The sequence below is a fragment of the Clarias gariepinus genome, chromosome 7 (assembly GCF_024256425.1).
Source record: "Clarias gariepinus isolate MV-2021 ecotype Netherlands chromosome 7, CGAR_prim_01v2, whole genome shotgun sequence".
Lineage (NCBI taxonomy): Eukaryota > Metazoa > Chordata > Actinopteri > Siluriformes > Clariidae > Clarias > Clarias gariepinus.
In genome coordinates, this window is record NC_071106.1 from 26523595 (window position 1) to 26547984 (window position 24390).

The 24390-nt window shown below is 38.5% G+C and overlaps 1 protein-coding gene across 2 annotated transcripts in view; it reads right to left on the minus strand.

Moving 5' to 3' along the window:
- The window catches only part of nectin1b (nectin cell adhesion molecule 1b), a 77406-nt gene extending 63961 nt beyond the window's left edge, over positions 1-13445 (minus strand). Inside the window, exons 1-2 of one of the 2 annotated variants that reach the window (XM_053500763.1) lie at positions 13108-13445; positions 12695-12929 (exon numbers count right to left, since the gene is read on the minus strand). In XM_053500763.1, coding sequence (XP_053356738.1) covers positions 12695-12743 — 49 coding nt within the window. In that variant the 5' untranslated portion in view covers positions 12744-12929; positions 13108-13445. Of the gene's footprint in view, positions 1-12694 lie in introns of both variants that reach the window. The other variant, XM_053500764.1, reaches the window with a different exon arrangement.
- Between the last annotated feature and the right edge of the window lie 10945 nt (positions 13446-24390).

Genomic DNA, 24390 nt, shown 5'->3' on the forward strand with positions numbered 1-24390 from the left:
AGGAAACACGAATAAGGAAATAAGCGACTTTGACGAGGGCTAAACTGCAATGTTAGGTGACAGGGTCAGACCATCTCCAAAACAGCAGGTCTTGTGGCATCTTCTCAGTATGTAACAGTCATCACCTAACAAAAGCAGTCCATGGAAAAAACAACCGGTGAACCAACTACAGGGTCATGGACGCCCAGGGCTCACGAATGTGTGTGGGAAGCAAAGGTTGGCCTGTCTGGTCCTCTCTCACAGAAAGGCTGTCTGAAACGCTAAAAAGGTAATGTCGTATATAATAGAAGATGTCAGAACAAACAGAATAGTTAGGAGCGGCAGACCGGTCAGAGTATCCATGGTGACCCTCCTCCATTTACAAAGGGGACATGAGCATCAGAGCTGGACCCTGAACACTGGGAGTATCTGACCTGATCTGACGATTCACATTTTATTCCCGAGTTATTTCTTTCTATATTAACGATGCAATTGACGGAGACATGCTTTACGCTGTCTCTCTCTGTACTCCTTAAGTTCTCTCCCCAAGAAGTCAAGAAATATATCAAATCCATAAGCTTACAGCTTCACCTTCCCCTCTCTTCATCCAGCAAATACCTCTTAACATTTGCAAAGAGAGCTTAGCTAATTAGGTGCTGCTCATGCAAACAGAGCACTAGACTGTGTTGGTACTGGATCACTAGATTGAATAAGATATGTGGATAGGTTTAAGACCGATTCTGTCTTTTTCTGCTCCAAGGCAGCAGCACAGGACCGCTCAGCCTGAAATGTGAAAATCAATTGCTGATGACAATGGTTACTTTAGCATTAGCCCTTCTACTGGGACACAGACGGATCAATGCCAAACTACAGGCGGTCTTTGTGTGCTCTTTGTGGCCTTTATCTTTACACAATCTTCTGTCATTGTAAAGTCCAAAGCCATAACCAGTGCAAGTCTGGAAATTAAACAGGAACAACACAGTCAGACAGTTCTTGAACTGCCGCTGGTCAGACCTCCGTTTGTTGGCGTGGTTGCTTTGAGAATGGAGCTTTGTTCGGAGGAAACAGCGTAGGCATGATCAGATCTAGCTCAAATCCATGTTCAGGATCTTGGCTGCTCAGGTCTCAGCCAGGGCTCACCCACATCCAGCTACGGAGGATAACACAAGCTGGGTTGTGTTGTAGTGGTTAGCATTCCGGTTTGAGTACTGTGTAACTAAATGTTTGACCCACTGAAATTCTTATATCGTGAATTAAAGCTGAAATAAATCTTTCTTCAATCTGTTGTGTTAAAATCACATACGAAATGTGTGTAGCTGTGAGAAAAAGACTGAATATGTTTAGCGTGAGTGCGTGCAAAACATTTGATCTCATTTGTACATTTCCAAGAGATAAAAAGACTGGGAAAATGAGGCAGGTGGATTCACAGACTACGATGATCACAGGATAGCACATGCCTCCAGATGTTCAGGACAACAATGGCACGTCATCTCAGATCACATTCAGCCTATTCACTCACCCCCTTCTCTCTCTCTCTCTCTCTCTATCTTTATCTCTCCTCTTATCCACCCACCCTGACCTGCACACATTCCAAATAAAGTGGCGGCTATAGTCACCTACCTATTTTCTATGCCATATTTCCTTAACAATCTTTTACTCGGACTAGTGATCCCAAAACAACAAAAAATAAACATGTCTCTGGTTGATTTCAGTTTGATATCTGATCCATAAATTTAAATCTAGATAGCCAGGAATGTTCCTGAAAGCTGTCCAACTAACTACAAGTTTTCGACTCGAGTACCGCTTGCCAACCACAGGTTAACCTTCCCTAATATGAAGACTCAAGAAAAGCTGGAATGAGCCAATTATTTATTCTTCTGTCTTTATATAGTACATTTTTACCAGGGAGTGAGTACCAGTGCCGAGCTGTGAAATCAATTCGATTTTCCAGCATGGGTGTTTATACTGGTACTGACAATAGTTTATTGGCTATGAAATTATTTTCCTGAATTGGCCTGCCAGAAGTGAAACATAAAGTATAAAATAAATGTTTACTTTAAAAGTAGGTTAATACGATTTAAGCCATAAAGTATATTATCAACAAGGATGCGAATAAAATAACTGAATAGACAAGGCATAGAAGGAAAAGGCACAGTACAATATATTAGCAAAAATACAGCCTGCCGACTCCGTACTCTGAAGTTGTAGTGGTTCAGACCAGCCACTCCTCACCCCAGGGCAATCAAACATCCAGACATGTCAGTTCTTGTAAAGGTATTGTGTTGAGCAAACCTGGATCTGGCTGCAGAGAGCCAGAAGATCAGGTAGCACAAATTATTATGCAATAAATAGAAATAAATGGATAAAAATATATATATAACTTTAAGACAACAAATTAGTTCATTATGTTTATTTATCATTATTATTATTATTGCCTGAAATTGATTCTAATAAGAATGTCCAGCCTATCATATATCTGCACAGAAAAAAAAATTTAAATAAATATAAAGGATCATCACCGCAGCTTATCTCTCTATTCCGACTGGAGCAAAAGGTGAGAGACTTTACCATTTAATCTTTGAATCAAGATAAAAATCACTAAATCAGACTAATACCAGCTCAGAACAGCACAAGCTACAGAACAACTGAGGTTTGAAGACAGCAGCCAAACACCTCATGTTGACTTTCAATGAAAAAAAGAAAAGTTTCATAATATTAGGCCTCCAATGTGCATGTATGGTATATCTCTAGGTAGAGCCATGTAGCCTCTGAAAGTGCTTACTGTATGTGCATTCATCCACACACAGACACACGTCACTTTGAAAGGAGATCATGAATCGAGATAACCAATAGCAATCACAGCTGTGATTATTAGTGAAATTAAAAGAATTTAGACAGACCCGAGACAACAAGAACTCACAGGGTTCTAGAAAAGTAGTAAGAAAGCCACTTGTTAGTGCTGATTTGCAAGGGAGCATAATGATTAAACATTGGAGCAACGGGAAAAGGTCATGTGGTCTGATGAGTTCAGATTGACGCTATTCCAGAACAATGGGTGCATAAAAGTAAGATGGGAAGCACATGATGTATATTGTCCAGTCTACAAGCCTCTGAAGGTAGTGTTATGATCTGGAGGTGCTTCAGCTGGTCAGGTCATTAAGAGACAATAAAAGCAAGGCAGCTGACTACTTGATTATACTGAATAACCAGGTTATCACATCAATGGATTTTTTTTTCTTCCATGATGCCATGGGTAAATTGTGAAATAGTAGTTCTGGGAACATGATGAATCATTTTACACATGAACTGACTCAAATCGTGTACTGTGATGTTAAAAGAAATAGAAATATTAGTGTCCAGCACTTTTCTGCCCAAGCAATGTATCAGAAATGTCAGGTCAATCTGTCCCATACCCCCACCCTTCCCCAATCCCATCTCAATGACTGTTTAATTACTTAACACACTAACAGTACATCTAAGAGACTTGTGCCAAATGCCGCACCATGTGTCACTGTGTGGCAAACACACATCTCCTTCTCCCATTGGCTATCTCTCTTAATGACTGTCAAACTGGCCAAGAGAACCAGTGGGAAAAAGGTCCTCTGCCTTCCAGCAACCCTTGAGGTTAAGTAAACACACACTGAGATCTGGATGATGACCATAGCAGATTTTCCCTGATTTGCTGGCTCAACGACCTTCTGAAAACACACCTGTTTCTGGTCAACACTTTTCATACTTGCCTTGTTTTATCTGTCCATTTGTTTTCAGAGTAAAAACAGATGTTTCTGTTCAGCAATCGTTCCATCAGCAGGACCGGTGAGACATGACAATCAATTTAAACAGCACAGTTTGTAACACATGCACTTCTACATCCAGAGGAATTCCTCATGTAGCTAATAATGCATGGCTGGTTATTATAGTGCCAAAGTGACCAAGAAAGATATTTGTGAATAGAATTAACAATCCAATGAAGCAGTAAACTGTGAATGGTTGTAAATAACATATTGAAGAATACCTGATGGACAAATTGAACAAATTTTTATAATAACTTTAGACTTTACTTATAGCTTATCTTTAGACCTTACTTATAGCTTATCTTATAGCTCTGGCCTGTATTGTTTCTTCATTTTCTGTTTTGTTTTTACATTATTTTACTGTTTATTGTTTTACACAGTCTTTCCTATTTATCTGGCATTTTCTCCTATACATCCTAGCAGAAGTCTTTTTGTTTATCCAACTCAAACTTATCATCCGACGCTAAAAAAGACAGAGCACCATGGGGTTCCCTTTTCCAGAGAAATTAAAGGCTGATTTATGCTTCTGCGTCAAGTCTATGCCTCGGGTCTCGTGTAACCACGTACTCTATAAAAACGTCGTGGCATATGGCGTAGCCTAACGTGCACCTCCCTAGAAACGCGACTACACGTCAAGGTGACACAGACTTCAACAACTGTGGTTGGTCTGCCTTGTGGCACCAAATTTCTGGCTTTTTCTACACTACCTTTTTTTTTATTGACTTGACCATGGCAATCTCCTCCATTGTCTTCTCTCATTTCTGCATTGCAGTAATTTCAGTAAAAATCCATCTTCAACGTCTATTATCTCCGACTTCAACAAAATCTGCAAAGCGGCATAGAAACGGTCTGGCGGTACATTTGCAGAGTGATCCAGACACACCAGCACTACAAGTACAAATGCTTATAATGGCGTAGGCTCCTCCTAGACCTGATGCAGAAGCAAGACATATGAGCCTACAATTCCATCAGTCTTAATCGGTAATGTGAATTTGCTGGCCAACAAAATGGACAAGCTGGCAGTGTTGATTAGGAATCAGAAGACCTACCAGAAATGCAACACAATCTGTTCATTTCAACATGACTAACCAGCGTCAGAACAGATGCTAGCCGGTTAGACAATACCGGTTTCACTAGTGTGAGGACAGACAGGACCGAAGTCAAGAGGCAAGCAGAAAAGGGAAGGACTTGCACTGTTTATTGACATCAAACAGTGTAACCCACATCGTATCACTTTAAAGGTGCAGCAGATTATCTGTTGCTGGAAGTTTGAAATGCTACTCATGAGTCTCCGTCTATCTACATGCGTACAGTAGGGAATTGTCGTATATGTTTACATTCTGCCCCAGGTGGACACAGATGAGGTAAGTGACATCATTCCCACAACAGTTATGTGGCTGTAAAAACAACACCCTGAGGCCTTTATTGGAATATTTGGACATGTTAATCATGTGACACTTGGTTCTGCAAACAATGTTTTTTTTCAGTCTATGAAGTGCCCCACAAGAAAATACTTGAACAATAGACCTGCTATATCCTAATGTGAGGGGAGTTTAGTATCACCCCCCCTACCACTTGCAAGGCAAAACTGACCGTAATCTGGTCTACTTAAAGCCCCAGTCCAGGCCTGTGTTATGAGCCATTTAAATGCATTTATTACATGCTCACTCAAGAAATAGTTTCATGATGCTGAGAAGTTCCTGAAGTACGTCCCTCACAAGAAGGACCAGCTATCTCAGCTTTGGTATGGACATCATTTTATCTGTTAAAACCATGTACTGCTTCCCTAATAACAAGCCCTGGATTACACGTGACGTCACAGACACCCTTTAAAAAATGTTGGAGGATAGAGCGCATTTAGGAAGGGGTCAAGTTTAGGATGAGGCAGGCCACAGAAGAAAAGTGGAGCAGAAATTGCAGGAGAACAATAAGGGGAAGAGCTGGGATAGTTTGAACACCATCAAAGGCTTAAAGAAGAAGGACGGCAATGCAATAGAACATGGATGTGGAGAGGACGAAAAAGTTTAAGCTGTTTACAACAGGTTTGAGTGCTCCGCCCATGCTATAATTACTACTTGTTCTCACCTCACCCCACCACTCGCAACAACTGACAAGATTGCCCCAGCATGCAGCATGACAATGCAACCCCCACCATCCCTGCAGATAAGGTCAGGTGAGGAGGCATCAAGGCAGATGGCTTGGAAAGGGTTCGCCCCAAGAATGCTTAGAGTCTTTGCTGAGGAACTGACGGGCACCATTTTCTATAGATTTTTAACCTGGGTTTACAAGTTTCCTGCCGTTTTTCTACCAAGAGGAGGCTGGTGTAGACAATGCCACTATCTACCTGCCTCATCGGGCTAAATCTCATCTCAACAAGGAGAAGGGTGCTGATCATGTTCTTTGATTTCTCCAGTCTCTTCAACACTATCTAGCTACTGTGACTAAGAGATAAGCTGACTGAAATGCAATGGACTTTTGGTGGCCTGATCTATATACTACCTCACAAGCAGACCACAGTATGTGAAGCCCAGAGACTGCACCTCAAAGATTGTGGTGAGCAGCATGGAAGCAATTCAGAGGACTATGTTCTCTCCATGATGTCCCTCTGTATGCCTATGACTTTAAGTACAACTTAGAGGCTTGTCACATATACAATGTCTCTAACGGCACTGCCATTGTGGGGGTGATTAGGGTTGGAGGGGGGGGGGTACCTTTGTCGATGCAGGTAAAGCATTATGCAACTGAACACAGCCAAGACCCAGGAGATGGTGATTGACTTTTACTGGTTTGGGTCAATCCCGCTACCGGTCTCCACTGAACGAGGTTATGTCGAGATGATGAGAATTTACTAATACCTGGGGCTGCAGCTGAATGACAAACTGGAATGGACCGCGAACACAAACTCTCCCTACAAGAAGGGACAAAGCCAGCTGTTCTTTCTGAGAAGACTGATCTCTTCCAGATGTTTTATCATTCAGTTATCGCCTGTATGCTCTGCTATGCTGTAGTGTGACTGAGGAGACAGCCTTAGGCGCCAGAATGCCATGATTGGCAAGGCTGACCCGGAGAGCTTGTTCTGAGAGGTTGACTTTGAACTGGACTTCCCGGAATCAGTAATGAAAAGGAGGACCAGAAACAAACTGTTGTCCATCACGTCCAATACTAAGCACTCACTGCACAGAACTTTTTTTCCGAACAGAGGAGTATGTTCAGTGGCAGGCTACTGTCACGGAGCTGCTCAAAAAACAAATGCAGGAAATCCTTTGTCCCCAAAGCCATACGGTGATTTAACACCTCTCAAATGGCCAGGGGGATGGGGATTGGGGTTGTATTTACTGTATATACACACACACATTATTTTTACTTTATCTGATTAATTAAGTGTTGCTGTATAGAGTTATTTTTTTACGCTATATTTCTTCTGCCTGTTTGATCTCCATGGTTGCATCCAACACTGACAAGTTTATTGTAATTTTATCCGTTTGGTAATGGGGGTTCAAATTTCACTTAGAATCAATCAATCAAGTATCTATCTCTATATCTATCTATAAATTGCATTTATTTTGTTTGTACTTCCCAACATATGTAATGTACCTTAAATTTTCATAGTACAAGTTGAAGATTAGGATAAAACTGTTTATAATGGACAAACCTAATAATATTATTATTAATAAATGACTAATAAATGAAAGCAACATTTTAGTCTTCCAGAAATCCTGCACTACATACCTGATTGCTTTCCCTGTCCTGGTACATGTAAGTCTACCTAACAAAAAACTGACCAAGTAAGACATTGACAACCTCTGTATGATGATTTATGTTTAAATAAATTAGTTCTCTTCTGTAAATCTTTCTCTCTCTTTCCCTTCTCCATATAGAAATGTCATATATTGTTGATATATCAAACATTTTCATATATGTTACATATAGTGTTACATGTTCACATCACACCAAATAATTTTACACACATTTTAGACACACACATACATATACTACAATAGACTCCATATATACATTACATTATATCCATGTATAGATTACATTCGCATATGGGTCTCTCACTCACTCTCACAAGCACACAGACACTATTTCAATATACCAAGTACTGTAGTACCACAGCCATACAAAATGCTCAGCTTCTTTACCTTTTATTTTATGGTATATTACATAAAATAATGATTGGCATATGTCTCATAAGTCTCATAAGTCTATAAACTCATGCAATCCCAAAGACGACACGTGCATTTTTACAAACCACTTTTATTAGAAATAATGTGTGTACGATGGGATTACATGCGTTTTTTTAACCGCGTTTTAAATTATATATGACGCATGTAATCAGAGTTATTGTATTCAAAGCAGCAGAGGCACAAGTAATTCTGATTGGAGTGTTAATTGGGAACTGATTTCAATACATGATGATGTAGAGAGCGTGCACTTCATACCAACTTTTTTAAAACCTCTGCTTCAAGAACAAGGGTTCAAATAATCGAAAAGGTCCATACTGTGTCACACTTTTTTACCATGAATAACAGCTGGCTTCAGTCAATAAAAAAAAATGATCAAAGTGGCTTATAGGAAGCAATGGAAAAACCAGTTGTGTGAACATCTGCATCAAGTGACATTATCTCTTTAAATCAGTTTTCAAAGGAAGTGTGGAGGATGTGACTAATCTCTCTATGTCTGAATACATTCTTAAACACCGCAGACATTGCTGGTCTGGCTTTTATTGTAAAGGTTGTATATCACTTAGCACTTCAAAAGAGGTTGACTTCATTAGGTCAGATCTTTGACCTCAACCCGAATGGCTGAGCTGATGGCGAATGACTGAATTCTTTTGATTGCTTGTAAAGAAGAGTAAACCCAAGTGGCACACTACAAGATGTCCCCACTGCATGATGGAAATTTGTTTTTTTTCTTTCCTTGTATCTGTGTGCTGATTGGATAATCCAGATATCTACTGCTCATCAGAACAAAATAAAAGATTGCCAAAACTTAAATTACAAATGTCACACAAGCATAAATTTTGCTGTCAAACAGTAATCAAGGAATAGTCATGATACCTCTCTTTCCAATACCTCTCTCTGATTTAGCACCTTTAAAAAACATCAAAACATCTTAACCTTCACTAAAATCTAGACATCACCCTGAGCCTTGACTAAATCCAACACTTTTCTCATGAGAAACGAATTCCTGTGTTTATGTATAGAACAACTACCACAGATGTCATATACCATTAGCATGTTACACACTTCCAGATCAGACGCGGTAATAACTGTCCATTTGCCGTCCTTCAAGTGCAGGATGTGAAGACCATGCCTGTTATCTGGCAACGGTAATAATAATGCTTATCATGACAATTTGCAAAACGCTGGCAAGACCTACAAATTAAAAATGTCACTCAAACCTACTGTAGCTTGTGCAATCAGTGGGATAAGAAAAGCGTGATGAAAAGGTATAAGAGCATCCCTGCCTTTTTTTTTCTATTTCTCTGGCTGAACAGCTTCAAAGGACTTAAAATGTGATTGCCTTGGCCAGAAATTAATCCTAAGCTTCACCATGAGCCAAACGATCATCTCAACAAATCAGACAAGACTTTCTGATCAAAGAAAAACCCTCAACATTAGCTCACATTGTTACAACCACATCTGTTCTGAAATTGGGTTTAAATGTTTTTCTATATTAAAAAAAATTGCATTATTAAAATGTAATGGGGTTATTAAAGACAATCATTGTAACACTTTAATTTTATTCAAGATTTTGTTCAAATGAAGCAAAGTTATTTCCTAATTTGTAAAACCAGCCAAATGAGTGTGCATTGAAATCTTTGGTCTAAATCAATTTTCCTTATGGAACTACTTTAAAGGCATCAGATCACACCACCCTCAGATGAATAACCTGACCACTTCCGAAACACACAGATTATCTTAAAATGTTGTACTTTAGCGAACAGATACATGAGATAAAACCCTAAATAGTGACCAAAAAACATTTTCTGAAATGAGCAAATGTAAGCACAAAACACTTAATCCTGCATGACTGATACCTACAGCAGATGTGTCAAATCATAAAAATAGCAAGAATATTTTAACTTGCCATCTGATTGGTCCGAGAAAACCTGTATTTCTTGCTGTATATTATATGATAATAAATATATAACTGTGACATTCCCTTTTTAAAGAACAAGTGAAAATTTAAATAGCGCTTGGACATGCAAGAACATCTGCAAAACATATCATATCTAATGCATATATAGTCCTGCTTGGATCTTACACCCTTCTGTCAAACAGACAAGAATGCCCTTTGAAATTCTCAGCCCTAATTACTGACCGAATCACAAGTACTATATATTATCCTGATAATATGTACAAGGTTCATAAGGTTTAGCCATGAACTTAATGTTGAATATGTAAAATCCGTCTGTTTCCAAAGAAAACCTTGAACTATGTCTCCCAGTGAGCTGAAGCTTGCAGTGAGTGGTAAAACAAGATGCAGCATGTTCACATAATTCATCAAGCAGCTTTAATTCTCAATTACAAACCACTGCTTAGTCTGCTATACAGCATGCCTTTTAAAAAGCACAAAACATCTACCATATTGTTCACCATCACTTACGTGAACATGTCTTTTTTGTGCAACGTCTTAACTTTTAACTTCATTTGTCAAACTTCAAGTTTATACAAGTTTATGAGACAAATAACGACCACATGGCAAAAAAAACAGTCTATCCAGATGCAAATTACAGAAGAGATTTTTTACAGTGATGATTTAAATACATGCTTTGTAGACAATTTATATTGTAGACTCTCCTTACTATGCTGGATTTGACAATGGGGAGCGGCCAGGTTTATGTACTCAGAGATCAAGCCGTACAGATCTCAGACATTGCCTCTTTGTGCAAGCTCACAGCCTCACCCAGCTGTGTCTGTATGTGGATTTACATTTCTACAGCTTGAAATCACAAGTCGTAGCTTGCAAACAAATTGCCTGTAATTTGAATGGCTTGAACTAATCATGGGAGAAGGGAGGCTGTGGCTTAACAAAGAATTACAGACACTGAGAAGTAATGCCGAAAAAGCCCATAAGGACCGCTTTGCAAAATTTTATTCGTTTTGCTACAAATAATCTGGATATGACTGCATGAGAAGAAAAACATTGTTCACTAGTTTTTCTCAGCTTTCATTCACTGGTTTATGTCTATTTCTAAGAAGAAATCATCGGAGAATTTAGCTGGCGGCAAGTCCTCTCAAGCCCAAAAAGCTGCCTTGACCTCACCCTATTAACAGTCCTAGTCAAAGGGAGAGGTGTGATAATGACTGAGAAATGTTTTTACAAAGAGCGGTTTAATAAAAACCTGCCTAACAGTGGCTTTATAAACAAAAATGGTTCGGTCGTCAAAGTCTCAGGAAAAGCGACAGCTGCGCAATGCTGCTCAACCACCATGTATGACTTAACTCTTTAGAAATCTACACCGGGTCTCATTTAGTGTTTCATGTGGCACTTTCTCATTTCTGGATAAAGTTAAAGTGGAAGTGAAAACTTATCTAATAAGAACTACATAATAAAGGAGATTCAAGCCTGATGTCGCTTTATGTTAATGCACACTACCTATTACTTCAATGCATGACTAATAATTTAAAAAAAGGAATACTACTACTACTACTACTACTACTACTACTAATAATAATAAGCTCAATTAGGTTATTAATATAAGGTTTCCCTGCAGCTCTGCCCACGTGCAGATCCTGACACCTTGAGCCACCTATTCGTCGTATGTGGTCAACCGTTCCTCACGTTGTCCCAATGCTAAATCCAAGACACGCTCACAGTTTGACATGATGTTACACCACGTTACGACATAAAAGCTGGTGACGACGCTTCCTGCTGTTACAGTCGGAGAGGAAGCCTGTGAAACACTCACGTTTAATTAGACATAAGCGTTGATGATGACGCTGCCTACAATTGCAAACACTGCCCCGCCCACCCCAAACAAGCTGAATTTCGGTTTTATATGTAAGTGATAAGAAGAAAACCAGAGGGTGCTCCGCCCAAATGCTGGTCCTACCATTACCTATGAATGGTCAACTCGCTGCCGCTCCTCACACAGCTCCATATTCTATTACCTCACAGTATGAAGGTACAGGTGATGATGACCCTGTGTACTGTCACCAGACATTAACGGCTGGACAAACAGAATTTCTGTTGTATCTATAAAATAGTTTGCAAACGAGTATACCTAAATCTCAAGGACATTCCTAAACTTTAGGTAATGGACCTTGTCGGGTGGAGCTTTGGATAGGTTCATCTAACGCTTTACATGAATTTGAATCCCTAAAATGACCCTTAAAGGTCAACACAACGGTGTTTTCCATTCTAAAGAATGTTTTCCATGTCCGAAATGTCAGCACCCAGGAACACTTCACCAGGAAAATCAAAGTGTGAGAAAAATGAATGGCTTAATATCGTGTGGACTGATGTGTGTGTACTCCGAAAAAGTGAACAGAAACACATGGAAGAATAAACTACCGAAAAGAAACTCTCCAAACGCTAGATTCTGCCAAACTTTCCATCTGGTGATTTTTTATCATCCTTTCTTCACATGTCTGTCTCTAAACGGCTGTCAGCTTTTTAAGGAGTCGTGCCGCATCGCTGTCGCCATCTTCCTCCTTCACTGAACCCCAGTCGAGGGGGCTCGCGTTCAGCCTGTCTCTTACATATATTCAGGACATTTCACTTTGTCCTGTCCTCCCGCTTCAAGTTCATGTCAACCGCGCATAAAGGGACTTCGGTTTAAGTGGCTCGGCTTACTCGCGTTGCATTTCGTGCAAAATAAAAGTCAACAATGAGCCCTTTTAATAATGCGTTCGCACCTTAAATAGATATTTAATACATCGCGAATAGATCGCTGTAACTGTACTTACCTGGTATGTTGATAAGAGTCACTAAGAGTATCCACACAGCGGGCTGCATTGTGAAAGCTGTGCGCTGAAAATCCCGTGGACAAGCGCGAACACTTCAGAATAATACGGCAAGTTCAGCCCGGGTCGATGATCAGTTCAACGGAGTATTTGTCACAAAGCGACTCTTCTGTGTGTCTTGATCCGCCACGAAGCCCCGCTGATCAAAAACAGATGTCGGCTTCGTCTGGAGCGCGAACTTGAATGGAGACAAAGAATTAAAACAAATTCTGTTGATCGCAACTGTTAGTGCATGAGAACCCGCTAGACAACTGCCACTTTTCTTTCCCCCTGCCGCCCCGGTGTGCCAGTAAAGAAAATGTGATGGGGCATGCAGTCCGCATTAACGATTCGCTTAAGATGCGTCAGTAGCCTACCTCTGAACCCCAGGTCCCTGTTCTCCGCCACAGAAACGGGCCTCTCTCTCTCTCTCTTCTCTCTTCTCTTCTCTTTCTTGGCCAATAACAGACTGAGCGCCAAGTTCTAATTGTCCCGGGTTTGTATCCTTGTTTAAGGATTATGAGATTATTTTGAAATTTGTAAAACAAAAAAAATGTAGGTTTCGGTACATTAAACAAAAACTGTATCCTGATCTTTTAGCAAGAAGGTTTCCCAAGCCAAAAAAACGGGAGTAGAGCGATTTAGATGGAGCTCGATCACCTGAACTGATGTAGCGGACAGCGCGAGCTCAGATCCGAATTTGGTGACGCAACGAAATAGGGCGGAGCCTGGATCGTCACCCACAGCAGGGTAGTAACTTAACTAGAGCTCCGTCCTGACGTGTCCTATATTAGTTCCACGCGATGCCACGCCCCCTACTGTGAGAACCGTGAAGGACCGCTTTCTATAGGGATGGCGCACTAATTCTGACTGCTCTGAAACACGTTTTTTTTTTTTAATGCAAGCGTTCTGCTTTCACACAAATGTTTCTACTAAATATAGATCCATTATTACTTGATAATTGATAGCTGCATAACAGGTGAACTAAGCAGTGACAGTGTCTTTAGATCATAAATGTTTTCAGTCTTTAAAACATTAAGCTAAATTTGGTGCATACAGAAATTCAAATACCGTATTATAAGATTTTAAAAAGTTCTGTTTGTTTGGCGGGCGGTGTTTGCACAGTTGCTTGTGTCATGCCGTGACCCTGACAGAATGATACAGTTGGTAGCGTCATCCCCAGATTTCATGTCATACCGTAATGTCATCTAATGTACCGTCATTATTAGTGTCAGTGAGTTGCCCACATACAATGGTGGGTCGAGTATCATGATCTGCACACGGGCAGAGCCACAGGCAAACATCATACATGCGGGCGTAGCCGCAGGTACTAGAAATTCTGTTTGGCCTGCTGCGGGTCTCCAATGTAGTAGGCACCTGGTGTAGCAGGCATACCCCACTGTGTAATGGTTTGCAGTGTCATCAACTGTAACAGTACACAGCGTCATCATCACATTTTTTTTTCATATTGTGAAGTAATAATATATTTGTCAAAACGCTGAAGCAACGTGATGAGCGGCATCACACATTCCATTTGAAGGTAATAGTAACATGGGTGTTAAGATCTGCATACAGATAAAGCTGTGTGTACCCTCTAGTGTACTATAAATGATTCAGCTAAGTTAATAAAACTAAACCTTCACCCCTTAACTCTCTCTAATCAATCATTTCAATACATTCTTAAAAAACATCTGCATAGTGGGTAGCACTGTGGCCTTGCACCTCCAGGGTCAAGGCTTCGATTCCCACCTCAGGTGTGTGTGCATGTTCTCCTGGTGCTTAGTGGGTATCCTCCCACAGTGGATATGCATAGATATGCATATTACGTTAAACAGTGCTCCCAAATTGCTTGTAGAGTGTGTGTGTGTGTGTGTGTGTGTGTGTGTGTGTGTGTGTGTGTGTGTGTGTGTGTGTGTGTGTCCTGCGATGGTTTGGCACCCTGTCCAGGGCCTACATTTCCTTGGATAGGCTCCCTCCACCCTGTACACAGGATAAGTGGTATAGAAGATATAGATATGTGAATGACAACTGGAAACCTTTCATTAAAAAAATAGCTCTAAACTTATGCTCTAATCCTTCCTACTGTTCTCTTTTAAAGTATTAGAACGACATTGCTAGTTCTATTGATTTACCTATATGCAGAAAAATTGGGGTAACTGCCTCAAGCTGGCAACTCTATGACATCACCAACATGTTGAATTCCCTCTTTTGTTGTTATAAATAAAAAGGCCACTTTTACAGAATGAAGTTTCCGCCAATTAGATTGGATGCATTTGTTTTTGTAAACTGACAGACAGAGCATTCATAATAACAAAATAACAATTTTGCTATTACCAACAAGAGTTACATCATAATTAAAGATTAATAAGCCTTATTTGTCTCGACCTTTCTATCCCTTTGATAGAAGATAATTCTTGAACTTGTGGCTCATTTCTGTGATTCTTTGACTATTCCAATTTGGCCTTACGTTCCTTACTGCTGTTTTATGATTGTTAGCATACCAGAGGTCTTTTTTTTTTCAGGACTTGTTGCAAATTGTTATATTGGCTATGTCCAATGCTTAGATAATGGCATTAATCACTTTTTCTTTTTTTGCATTTTTTTACATGGCTGTTTACTTCATATTGACAGCTCTCTGGCCCCAGTTGTTGTTTATCCTTTAATAAATGTAGGGCTGATACCAAAAGCATGAAATGTGAGAAATATTAATATATCATAAATATCTAAATTATTAAAATGATCCGCCATACAGGGCCCACCTGTCATTTGTCATGGTTCAGTTTTTATGATGACTTGAAAAATAAGTGGGTTCAAACAAAATGTGCCATGTGCCATGTAACAGCTAAATGTACATATTAATAAATAAAGGCTGAAATTCTGATCTATCATCTCATATGTGTCTTTGGATCTAAAACCCAAAGGCTTACAGCGAATTGCAAAAACAAAAGAATTAGTCTTGCTGTACCAATAGAGGGATAGCGGTCCAGTGAGGGAAATCACATTCAGCTAACAGAACTGGTATTTGCTGGTAGTGTTAGTTATGATTTGAGAATCAAAATGACACTTTGTAAATGATCTGGTGATTCTGAACGTGACACTAAACATGGGGTGGTAGTCCAACTGAGCAAAACAAAAACAAAGAGATCTCTATGGACGAAACAAAAACAAAATTTGAATGAACAAATCTGCAGGGAGGGATGGTTTCAGCAAAATTCCCATCCCAAATTCAACACTCACTTACTCACTCACTCAGTCACTCATCGTCTATAACTCTTTGTCCTGTATCCAGGATCGCGAAGTAGAACCTATCCCAGGAGACTTAGGGCATGAAAGCAGGTAAACTCTGGACAGGGTGCCAATCCATTGCATGGCAATCTCGACAGAAAAAACTGCTAATTCAACTTAAAATTAGCATAATTAGCATAAAATATTCTGTACTTTTTCTTATATGGTGATTTTTTTTCCTCATTTGGTACAAAAGCCATAACAGGGATATGCATTTTGATTTACAGTATATATATATATATATATATATCTAAGGTGGCATGGTGACTTAGTGGTTAGCACTGTCGCCTTCCACCATCAGATTCGATTTCTGCCTCTGTGTGCATGGAGTTTGTATGTTTTCCCCATGCTTGGTGGATTTCCTCTAGATACAAAATTTTCCTTCCACAGTCTAAAAACATGCACAAACATGCACATAGCCTCCAGGCTCACCGTGACCCTGAATACAGGATTAAACGGTATAGATGATGAGTGAGTGAGAGTACATATCTCCAATATGCAGACATTATATGTAGTACCTGTTAATCCATAAAATATCAAATAAAGCAAGGTCATTCATGTGATACTAAAAGAAGATACACTACCTGCTGCTATTAGTGCGCTCCAAAACAAAGATAATATTTATACAATATTTCTGCATAAACAAAAGAAATATGATTTTAATATTGCATATATTAATGTTGCTCCACAAAGCTCACAAAGATATTGTGCTTGAAACAGGGCACCATACTGTATCTCTGCTGAATCTGAATACAAAAACATCTCTCACATGTAGGTAAGTGAATGTCTTTAGTCTTCACAGATGTAAAAAAATCATGATTATCGTCACACATAAAGTATATTGACCTTACTTGCATGGCTTTAATGCCAGATTTTTATTATCATAGTTATTATAGCAATTATTTAAGATTATACATTTAGAGACAAATTATTACAATTATATATAATTTGACCGGGAACCTCTTGTAAGTTATTGCTACAAGTATGTTCCCCTTCTCACTAATTTTGACACTGTTTCTAGTTTGTTTGTTTGTTTTATGCATATTTTACTGTACTATTCTCAGTTGGCCACAGCCATATACTTGAGTTTTCATTGTTTTTAAAATGATTGCAAAGATCCACCTAACTACTTAGTTCGCTGCATTTTCCAAAGAAACTATTTCTAACCTCTAAAATAAAATAAGTAAAAATTAAAAACACCCAACACAATCGCTCACCCTCATCTTGTTCTTCAGAAACAACAGCCTGATGGAAATGGATTACCGCTGTCAACTTCAGTAGTGAGAATCATTAGCACCTTTGCCTTTCAGACAATTTCTGTATGTATTTAGGTAGACTGCACTGAGGTCACCTGCCTGTCTAAAATATTTAGTCTAACAAACACAATTAAGCTATTAAGTTATTGAAACACAGCAAACACACAGCTATGCCTGCTTTTTTGTAGGGCAAGAAATGAATGCTGCATTCCTGTTTTGACAAGCAATAGTTCTCACTATGTTTAGGAGGCATCACTGCAGTGACTTATCTATCCTTTAATCCTGAGCAAACTCACACAACCTGTGACTACTTAATTTACCTTGAGATGTGGTTTGTCATGGAGATGCAGATTAAAGATTTAAGGCTAATTTCAGCCATTTAATATGTCACTATCAGTTCTGGCAAGTCTGAGGACAAGGTTAATTATATTTAGCCTGCTTAGCATAAAAGAGGTGACGTCCATAAAAAAGCTTTTAAAATATCTGGTATATTTTTTCCTTCATGTAATTGAGTTGCCGATGTTGGCTCATCAATTTTACCCTTGAAGTCCAGAGGCCAAGGTGTACCCATGTTCATAAGTTAATGGTTTCATTTTGTAATTAAATACAATCATTACTTAAGAAATTGTATAAAAACAACTATTTATTTATTTAAATTTTACCTTTTTCACATGGCTTCAAATGTGTGATATATATACACAAAGATCAAGCTTGTCCATCCGCGCACTGTGGAATTGTGGGTATCCAATGCTCAGTCTCAGCGCACGTGCGTCACTCGTACAGTCAACATCCGTGCGCGTGTACTGTTTATTATAATATTATGATCACATTTGTGTAAAAGCCAGTGTCATTAGAGAGGTGTGTGTGTGTGTGTGTGTTTGTGTATGAAAGTCATCCTACATAGTAGCCCCCTCCCTCCCCTCGCCTTTACACACTTTAACGGAAACACTGTCAGGATTCTTTTCAAAGGTAAAGTGCCAGTTAAATTTTTTTTTTTTTTTTTTGTTACTTTACATATTGATTATTTTTGTATGAATATTTTTGGGTTGTGAAATAAATCACTATTTCTTATGGGAAATTCTCCTTGATATACATTTTAATATACAAATACAAATTCCGAAACAAATTATGCTCACAATCCAAGCTTCCACTGTACAAAAATATCTGTCATTCATACAAGCGACAAATGGGTATGTAAAGTATTTAATTACAAGTAATGACAGACAGACAGACAGACAGACAGACAGACAGACAGACAGACAGACAGATAGATAGATAGATAGATAGATAGATAGATAGATAGATAGATAGATAGATAGATAGATAGATAGATAGATCTGTTAGCATATGCCTGTTTTTTAAATGAAAAGCTCAGCCATTACTGCCACACAGGCCAATGGGATTATAAATGCAACTCTGTAAGGAAGTAACTAAGCTGCTCATGCTGAAGCATCCTGAGTTATGTAAGTGAATTTGAAAATCCGAAAGTGATAATAATATCTAGGGGACATCATTTGTCATAGTTAAATTTGCTGCACAAAATAATGCACTCATTATTCAAACTTATTTTATATGTTCAAATGATCAAATTATGCTAATGGACATCAGCTTTAATGGATGATCCTGCAGAATACAAGGACATTGTTACACCACGACCAAAGAAAAATAAACCAATGTTATTTAGAAGGCTGGCTCACCCATAGTGCAAGATTTTATTTGGTCCTAAGGCTGTTATTTTAAAGATTTTAACCATATTTTTAAAGGAAAAAAGAATCTACAAGTCTTCCAAGCTGGGTTTTAGAAAGATAAACATGCTTTTACAAGTAATTATGATTAAAACTCTTATAGATTTGAAATAGATTTTCATAATGGAATAGCCATTACATCACACAGTAGAATCAAAAACTGAATTATTTACTTTTGGGTTTAACCACTGATGACATGCTACTATTTAGTAGGTAATTCCTTTTTAATTTTCAGTTCATTCCTCTGTAATTGTCTGCAGGCATGTGTATAGTCATGTCCATAAATTTTGGAACAAAGATTTTCCACAAAGGTTTTTTGTCTTTTGGGCTCTGTATACACCACCACATTGAATTTAAAATGAAACACTTTAGATGTTAACAATGTCAAGACTTTCAGCTTTATTTCAAGGTGTTTTCCACTCATTTAGAAATTACACCTATTTTAATACACATACCCTTTTTGATGATTCATAAATAGTGAAACAGACTGCTGATAAGCAGTTTTTTCCCTTATTACTCCAAAAATAATTGTACAGATCAAAATCCTAAAGATGGTCCTGAGAGTTACATTTGCATTTGTTAGCTGTTCATTTGAACTCTTAACATGAAGTGCAAAGAGGTGTCTATGCAAGTAAAGGAGGCCATTATAATGAACAAAATAACAAACCCATAGGAGAAATTCCAATAAAAACAAAAATTTTTTAAAGAAAGGAATTAACTGTCAAGCTCAGCAACAGCAGAGGCCTGGAAGACCACAGAAGACAATTAAAGTGGATGACAGCAGAATCCTGTCCATTGTGAATAAGAACCCTTTCACAAGTTCTAGCCAAGTCAAGCACACTCGTGAGGAGGTATGCCTGGCATTGTCAAAGTCCACATTCAAGAGACAGCATTATGTCTCTTCACAACACGGTGCCAACCACTTGTAATGTTCACGAACAGAAAGGCCAGATTAGACAAAAACTTTGCCAGATTCTTTAGAATGATGAATTAATGTGTACCAGAATGATGGGAAAGAAACAGCTCATGATCCAAAGCATACCACATCATCTGTTAAAAATAGTGGAAGCCATGTTATGGCATAAACGTGTATAGCTGCCAATGGAACCATGTCACTGTTGTTTATTCATGACCTGAGGCACAATGACAATGACGTAACAGGATGAAACCTGAAGTGTATATGCCTGTACTCTATGCTCGGGTCAGAGCCAAATGCTGCAAAACTGATAGAATGCTGCAGCACACTGCAGATGGATAATGACTTAAAACATACATTTAAATGAAAAATACCCAAGGCATAGAAATAGGACATTTTTCACTGCCCAAGTCAGTAACCTGCTCTCAAACCAATAGAGCATGCTTTCCACTTACTAAAGACAGAGACTGAAGCCATAAAAAACAGCAGGTGAAGGCAGATCCAGCAAAGGCTGGGCAAAGCATCTTGAGGGAGGAAACTCAGCATTTAATGTTCATGGGTGCCAGACTTCAGGCAGTCATTGACTACATAGGATTTTCAGCCAAGTATTAAAGGTAGCTGTGGGTCCTCAGGACATGAATCCACAGCACATCCCATGGGTGCTCATTTAGAATGGGGGTTTAAAGGGTTTGGAAAACGGGTTGGCGGCCTTGGGCTCTTTGCTTGTTGTGTCGTACTGTGAACTGTGTGATCTGGTGCCTTTCTGAGTTATGCTGCATTGGCTTTTCTGTAGAATGCCCATGATCCTGATCCTGTCACCAGTTTGCTTTTTGTTAATATTGCACCTGCTTCTTTTTTGCATATAAACATCTGTCTTAAACTTTTATATATATATATGGGGGACCTGGAGCCTATCCCAGGAGATGAATTGGGTATAACCTAGACAGGGTGCCAATCCATCACAGGACACACACATACACACACTCATACGCCCATTTACACACTACAGACAATTTTTGAGAATGCTAATTAGCCTAACATGTATATCTTTGGGCTGTGGGAGAAAACCAGAGCACCAGGAGGAAACCCCCAAACACGGGGAGAGCATGCAAACTCCATGCACACCGACACGAGGCAGAAATCTAACCCTTGAGCCTGGATGTACAAGGCAACAGTTCTTACAATATCACCTAAACATCAGTAGTCTACCGCAAAATTAAAAGAAAAACACTTTGAATGCAAAAAAAAGAAGAAGGTGCAATAGTCAAAATCCTCAGAAGAACTGCGGGTGATTTGGCAGGATGCTCATTAAACCTAGTAGCTAATTTTCTTAGCTAATATCCCCATGGCAGCATTGTGGACATTGGAACATTACTGGTGTTAGGCTGCTTAGATAAAATTACAGCTTACTAACGCTGACATAATGATTTTAAGATAATGTTGAATAAATGACCCTGAAACAACATTGCAAATATGTCATTTAAATTCAAAATGTATTTAATTCTCGTATAGTTAAAGCTCATATTGTTGTTGTTTTCTCCTCGATGTTGTTGGTCTTTCGGCTGCTCCCAGCAAGGGGTCGCCACCGGCGGAATATCTAGTCTGCACAACAACTTGGCACAGGTTTTTACGCCGGATTGAGAAGGCACTGTGTCCAGCGGCTGGGGGTTTGGGCACTGGCTCGATATCCCTAAGTCATTCTCAATACCTGCAAGGAATTGGTTCTATGACCTCATGTGGATAGCAAAATCTGTGGAGGGCACAGATGAAAAATGTCATAGTATTTAAATATAACTACACACATCCTCAACAAATTAATATTTTGCCTTTTGGAACTTTTTAAAGTGTCGTTGGATAGACATTGTGTTTTGGGTGGCAACATGGGATTCTAGTCACAACTACAGTATATGAAAACATAACACAACGACTCCTGGAATAGTGTAGCATAAAGACACTGAAATTTAGAAGAAGGACCCAAATGTATCCTGGCATGATTGTGCTTCTGTGCACAGATTGAGGAAGATGAAGATATGCTTTTGGAGTGGAAGAACTCAAGTGGCCTGCACAGAGCTTTGGCCTCAACTGAAATAAATGCCTTTAGAATAAACTGGATCTCTGACTGTGCCCCAGGCCTCTGTGCTCAACATCAGTGCTTGACCTCATTAATGCTCTTGTGGCTGAATGGGCAATTCCCTGAGGTTATACTCTAAATCTAGTATGAAGCTTTCCCAGTATAATTGAGGATATAATAATGACAAATTGAGCAGTCAGATGACTGTTTCACCCAGCATATGCTGGAGTTTGGATGTGTCGGCATAGGTGTTTGCGCTCAGGTGTACACACCTGTCATCTCTTTTTCTCTTCTGTATGATCATTAAAAGACAAAATCTAAAAATCTAAAACTTTTATATTAAAGTGTAAATGAAATATGAATGTAAGCTTATACTGAATGTGTTGCTCATTTATTATAATTATTATTTCATTATGTTCATTATATATCCCAGTTTTTCACAACTCCACACATTTCAATTATTCATCAATTTTAAATCAATTAATATATCTAATATGTTCAAAGCAGTGAAAATATTACACCAGTTGATTTGGGACAGAATATTTTAGCATTAATTCACTTTACTTTTACATTCACTATACTTTAAAGTAATTCCTGTGGGTTACAAGTTTACATATGTCCGGCTGACAGTCTCTTTAAACTAGGTGACTTCAATTTTATCTGCAAAGATATCATGGTGTTCGTTACAGCCCTAGTGAGGCACACTTAAGAGTTTTGAGACTGATCAAAAAAGTGAAATCAAATGTGGTCCTGCTTGATTGGATCAAAAACCTGCAATCTGCTCTGGATAAAATTGATGGCCCTACTTTAAACAGAAGTTTCCAGCTTTAGAGATACTGCTTTCTTGACAGCATAGAAAAATCCAAAATTGAAATGAAATTGTAGATCTCCACATGTCCGTTCCTTGTTAGGAGCAATTTATAAGCATTAAAGGTCTATATATATATATATATATATATATATATATATATATATATATATATATTAGTGCTGTCAAAATTAGTGCGTTAACGCATGCGATTAATTTGAAATATTTAACGCATTAAAAAAAATTAACGCAATTAACGCGGTTGCAGTTTTTTTTTTTTTCTGTTGTGGCCGACGTGTGTTCAACGTGCAAAGTAGTATGGATAAGACCAAGGAAGGACTTTTAGACGGAAAGTTTCAGTATAAAACTCTGCCCGATGGTCCTGTGGATAAAACAAAAGTAATCTGTACATTTTGCAAAGCCGAATTTAAATACCAGAGAAGTAATTCGTCTTTGACATATCACTTAAAAGCAAAACACCCCACCGAAACAATCTCTACAGGGCCTCACCAATGTAAATTGCATTGATTGTTTTGAAATTCAAATGACACAAATGGCACATACCTGTGTTTTTATTTCTGTAATAAATATGGCTTTCAAGCCAACAGTTAATTTGGAGAATATTGATGGTTTATTGCAGGTATGTTGTTTACATGAGAAAATCTGTGTTACAAGTTAAACAAAAATTCCAATAAACAATCATATTTGAATTTAAATAGTTTCATTGTCTTGAGTTTACATTAATTATTTACATTTACATATCCAAAAAGTTTCAGTCTTTTAATTGTGATTAATCGCGATTAATTGCAAAAAATTTTGCGATTAATTAGTTAATATTTTTTTTAATCGATTGACAGCACTAATATATATATATATATATATATATATATATATATATATATATATATATATATATATATATATATATATATATATATATATATATATACTGTATATATAAAATTTTGAAAGAAATAAACAGGCCATGACCAGTTAGACCATGGAGTTAGACAGTGTGTCCAATGGTAGCATACACACACATATGCACCTTTACCACATTTATCCCATTCGAGCTCCTGTTGACAGGAAGGAAACCCACCCAACAAAGCTATCCTTCCTGATATGTGCATGAAATTCAAGAGCAAATATATAAAGAATTAGAGGGTTGTTGGATGCTACTGGGAATATATTTAAATGTTTACACAGGACTATTAACATTCTCACCTGTTGAGACTGTTAGAAAATCTGAATTCATGTTAAAAGTACATAACATGGGGGCTCAGCGGTTGGCACTGTTACATTGAATCTCCAGTTTCGGTGGTATGAATCGTGCCTTTATCCTATGCGCATGGAGATTGCATGTTCTCCCTGAGCTTAGTGGGTTTTCTCCAGGTACTCCAGTTTCCCCCAGCAGTTCAAAAACATGTCTTGTAGGCGGATTAATGTTCTTAAATTGACCATATTGAACCTGTAACAGTCTTAAAAAACTGCTTTTGGTTACTAGATTGTTAATGTGAGTACTATCATTCACTTCCTGGTCACTTTCAAGGTTTTCCACTACATGAGGACAAACTTATTA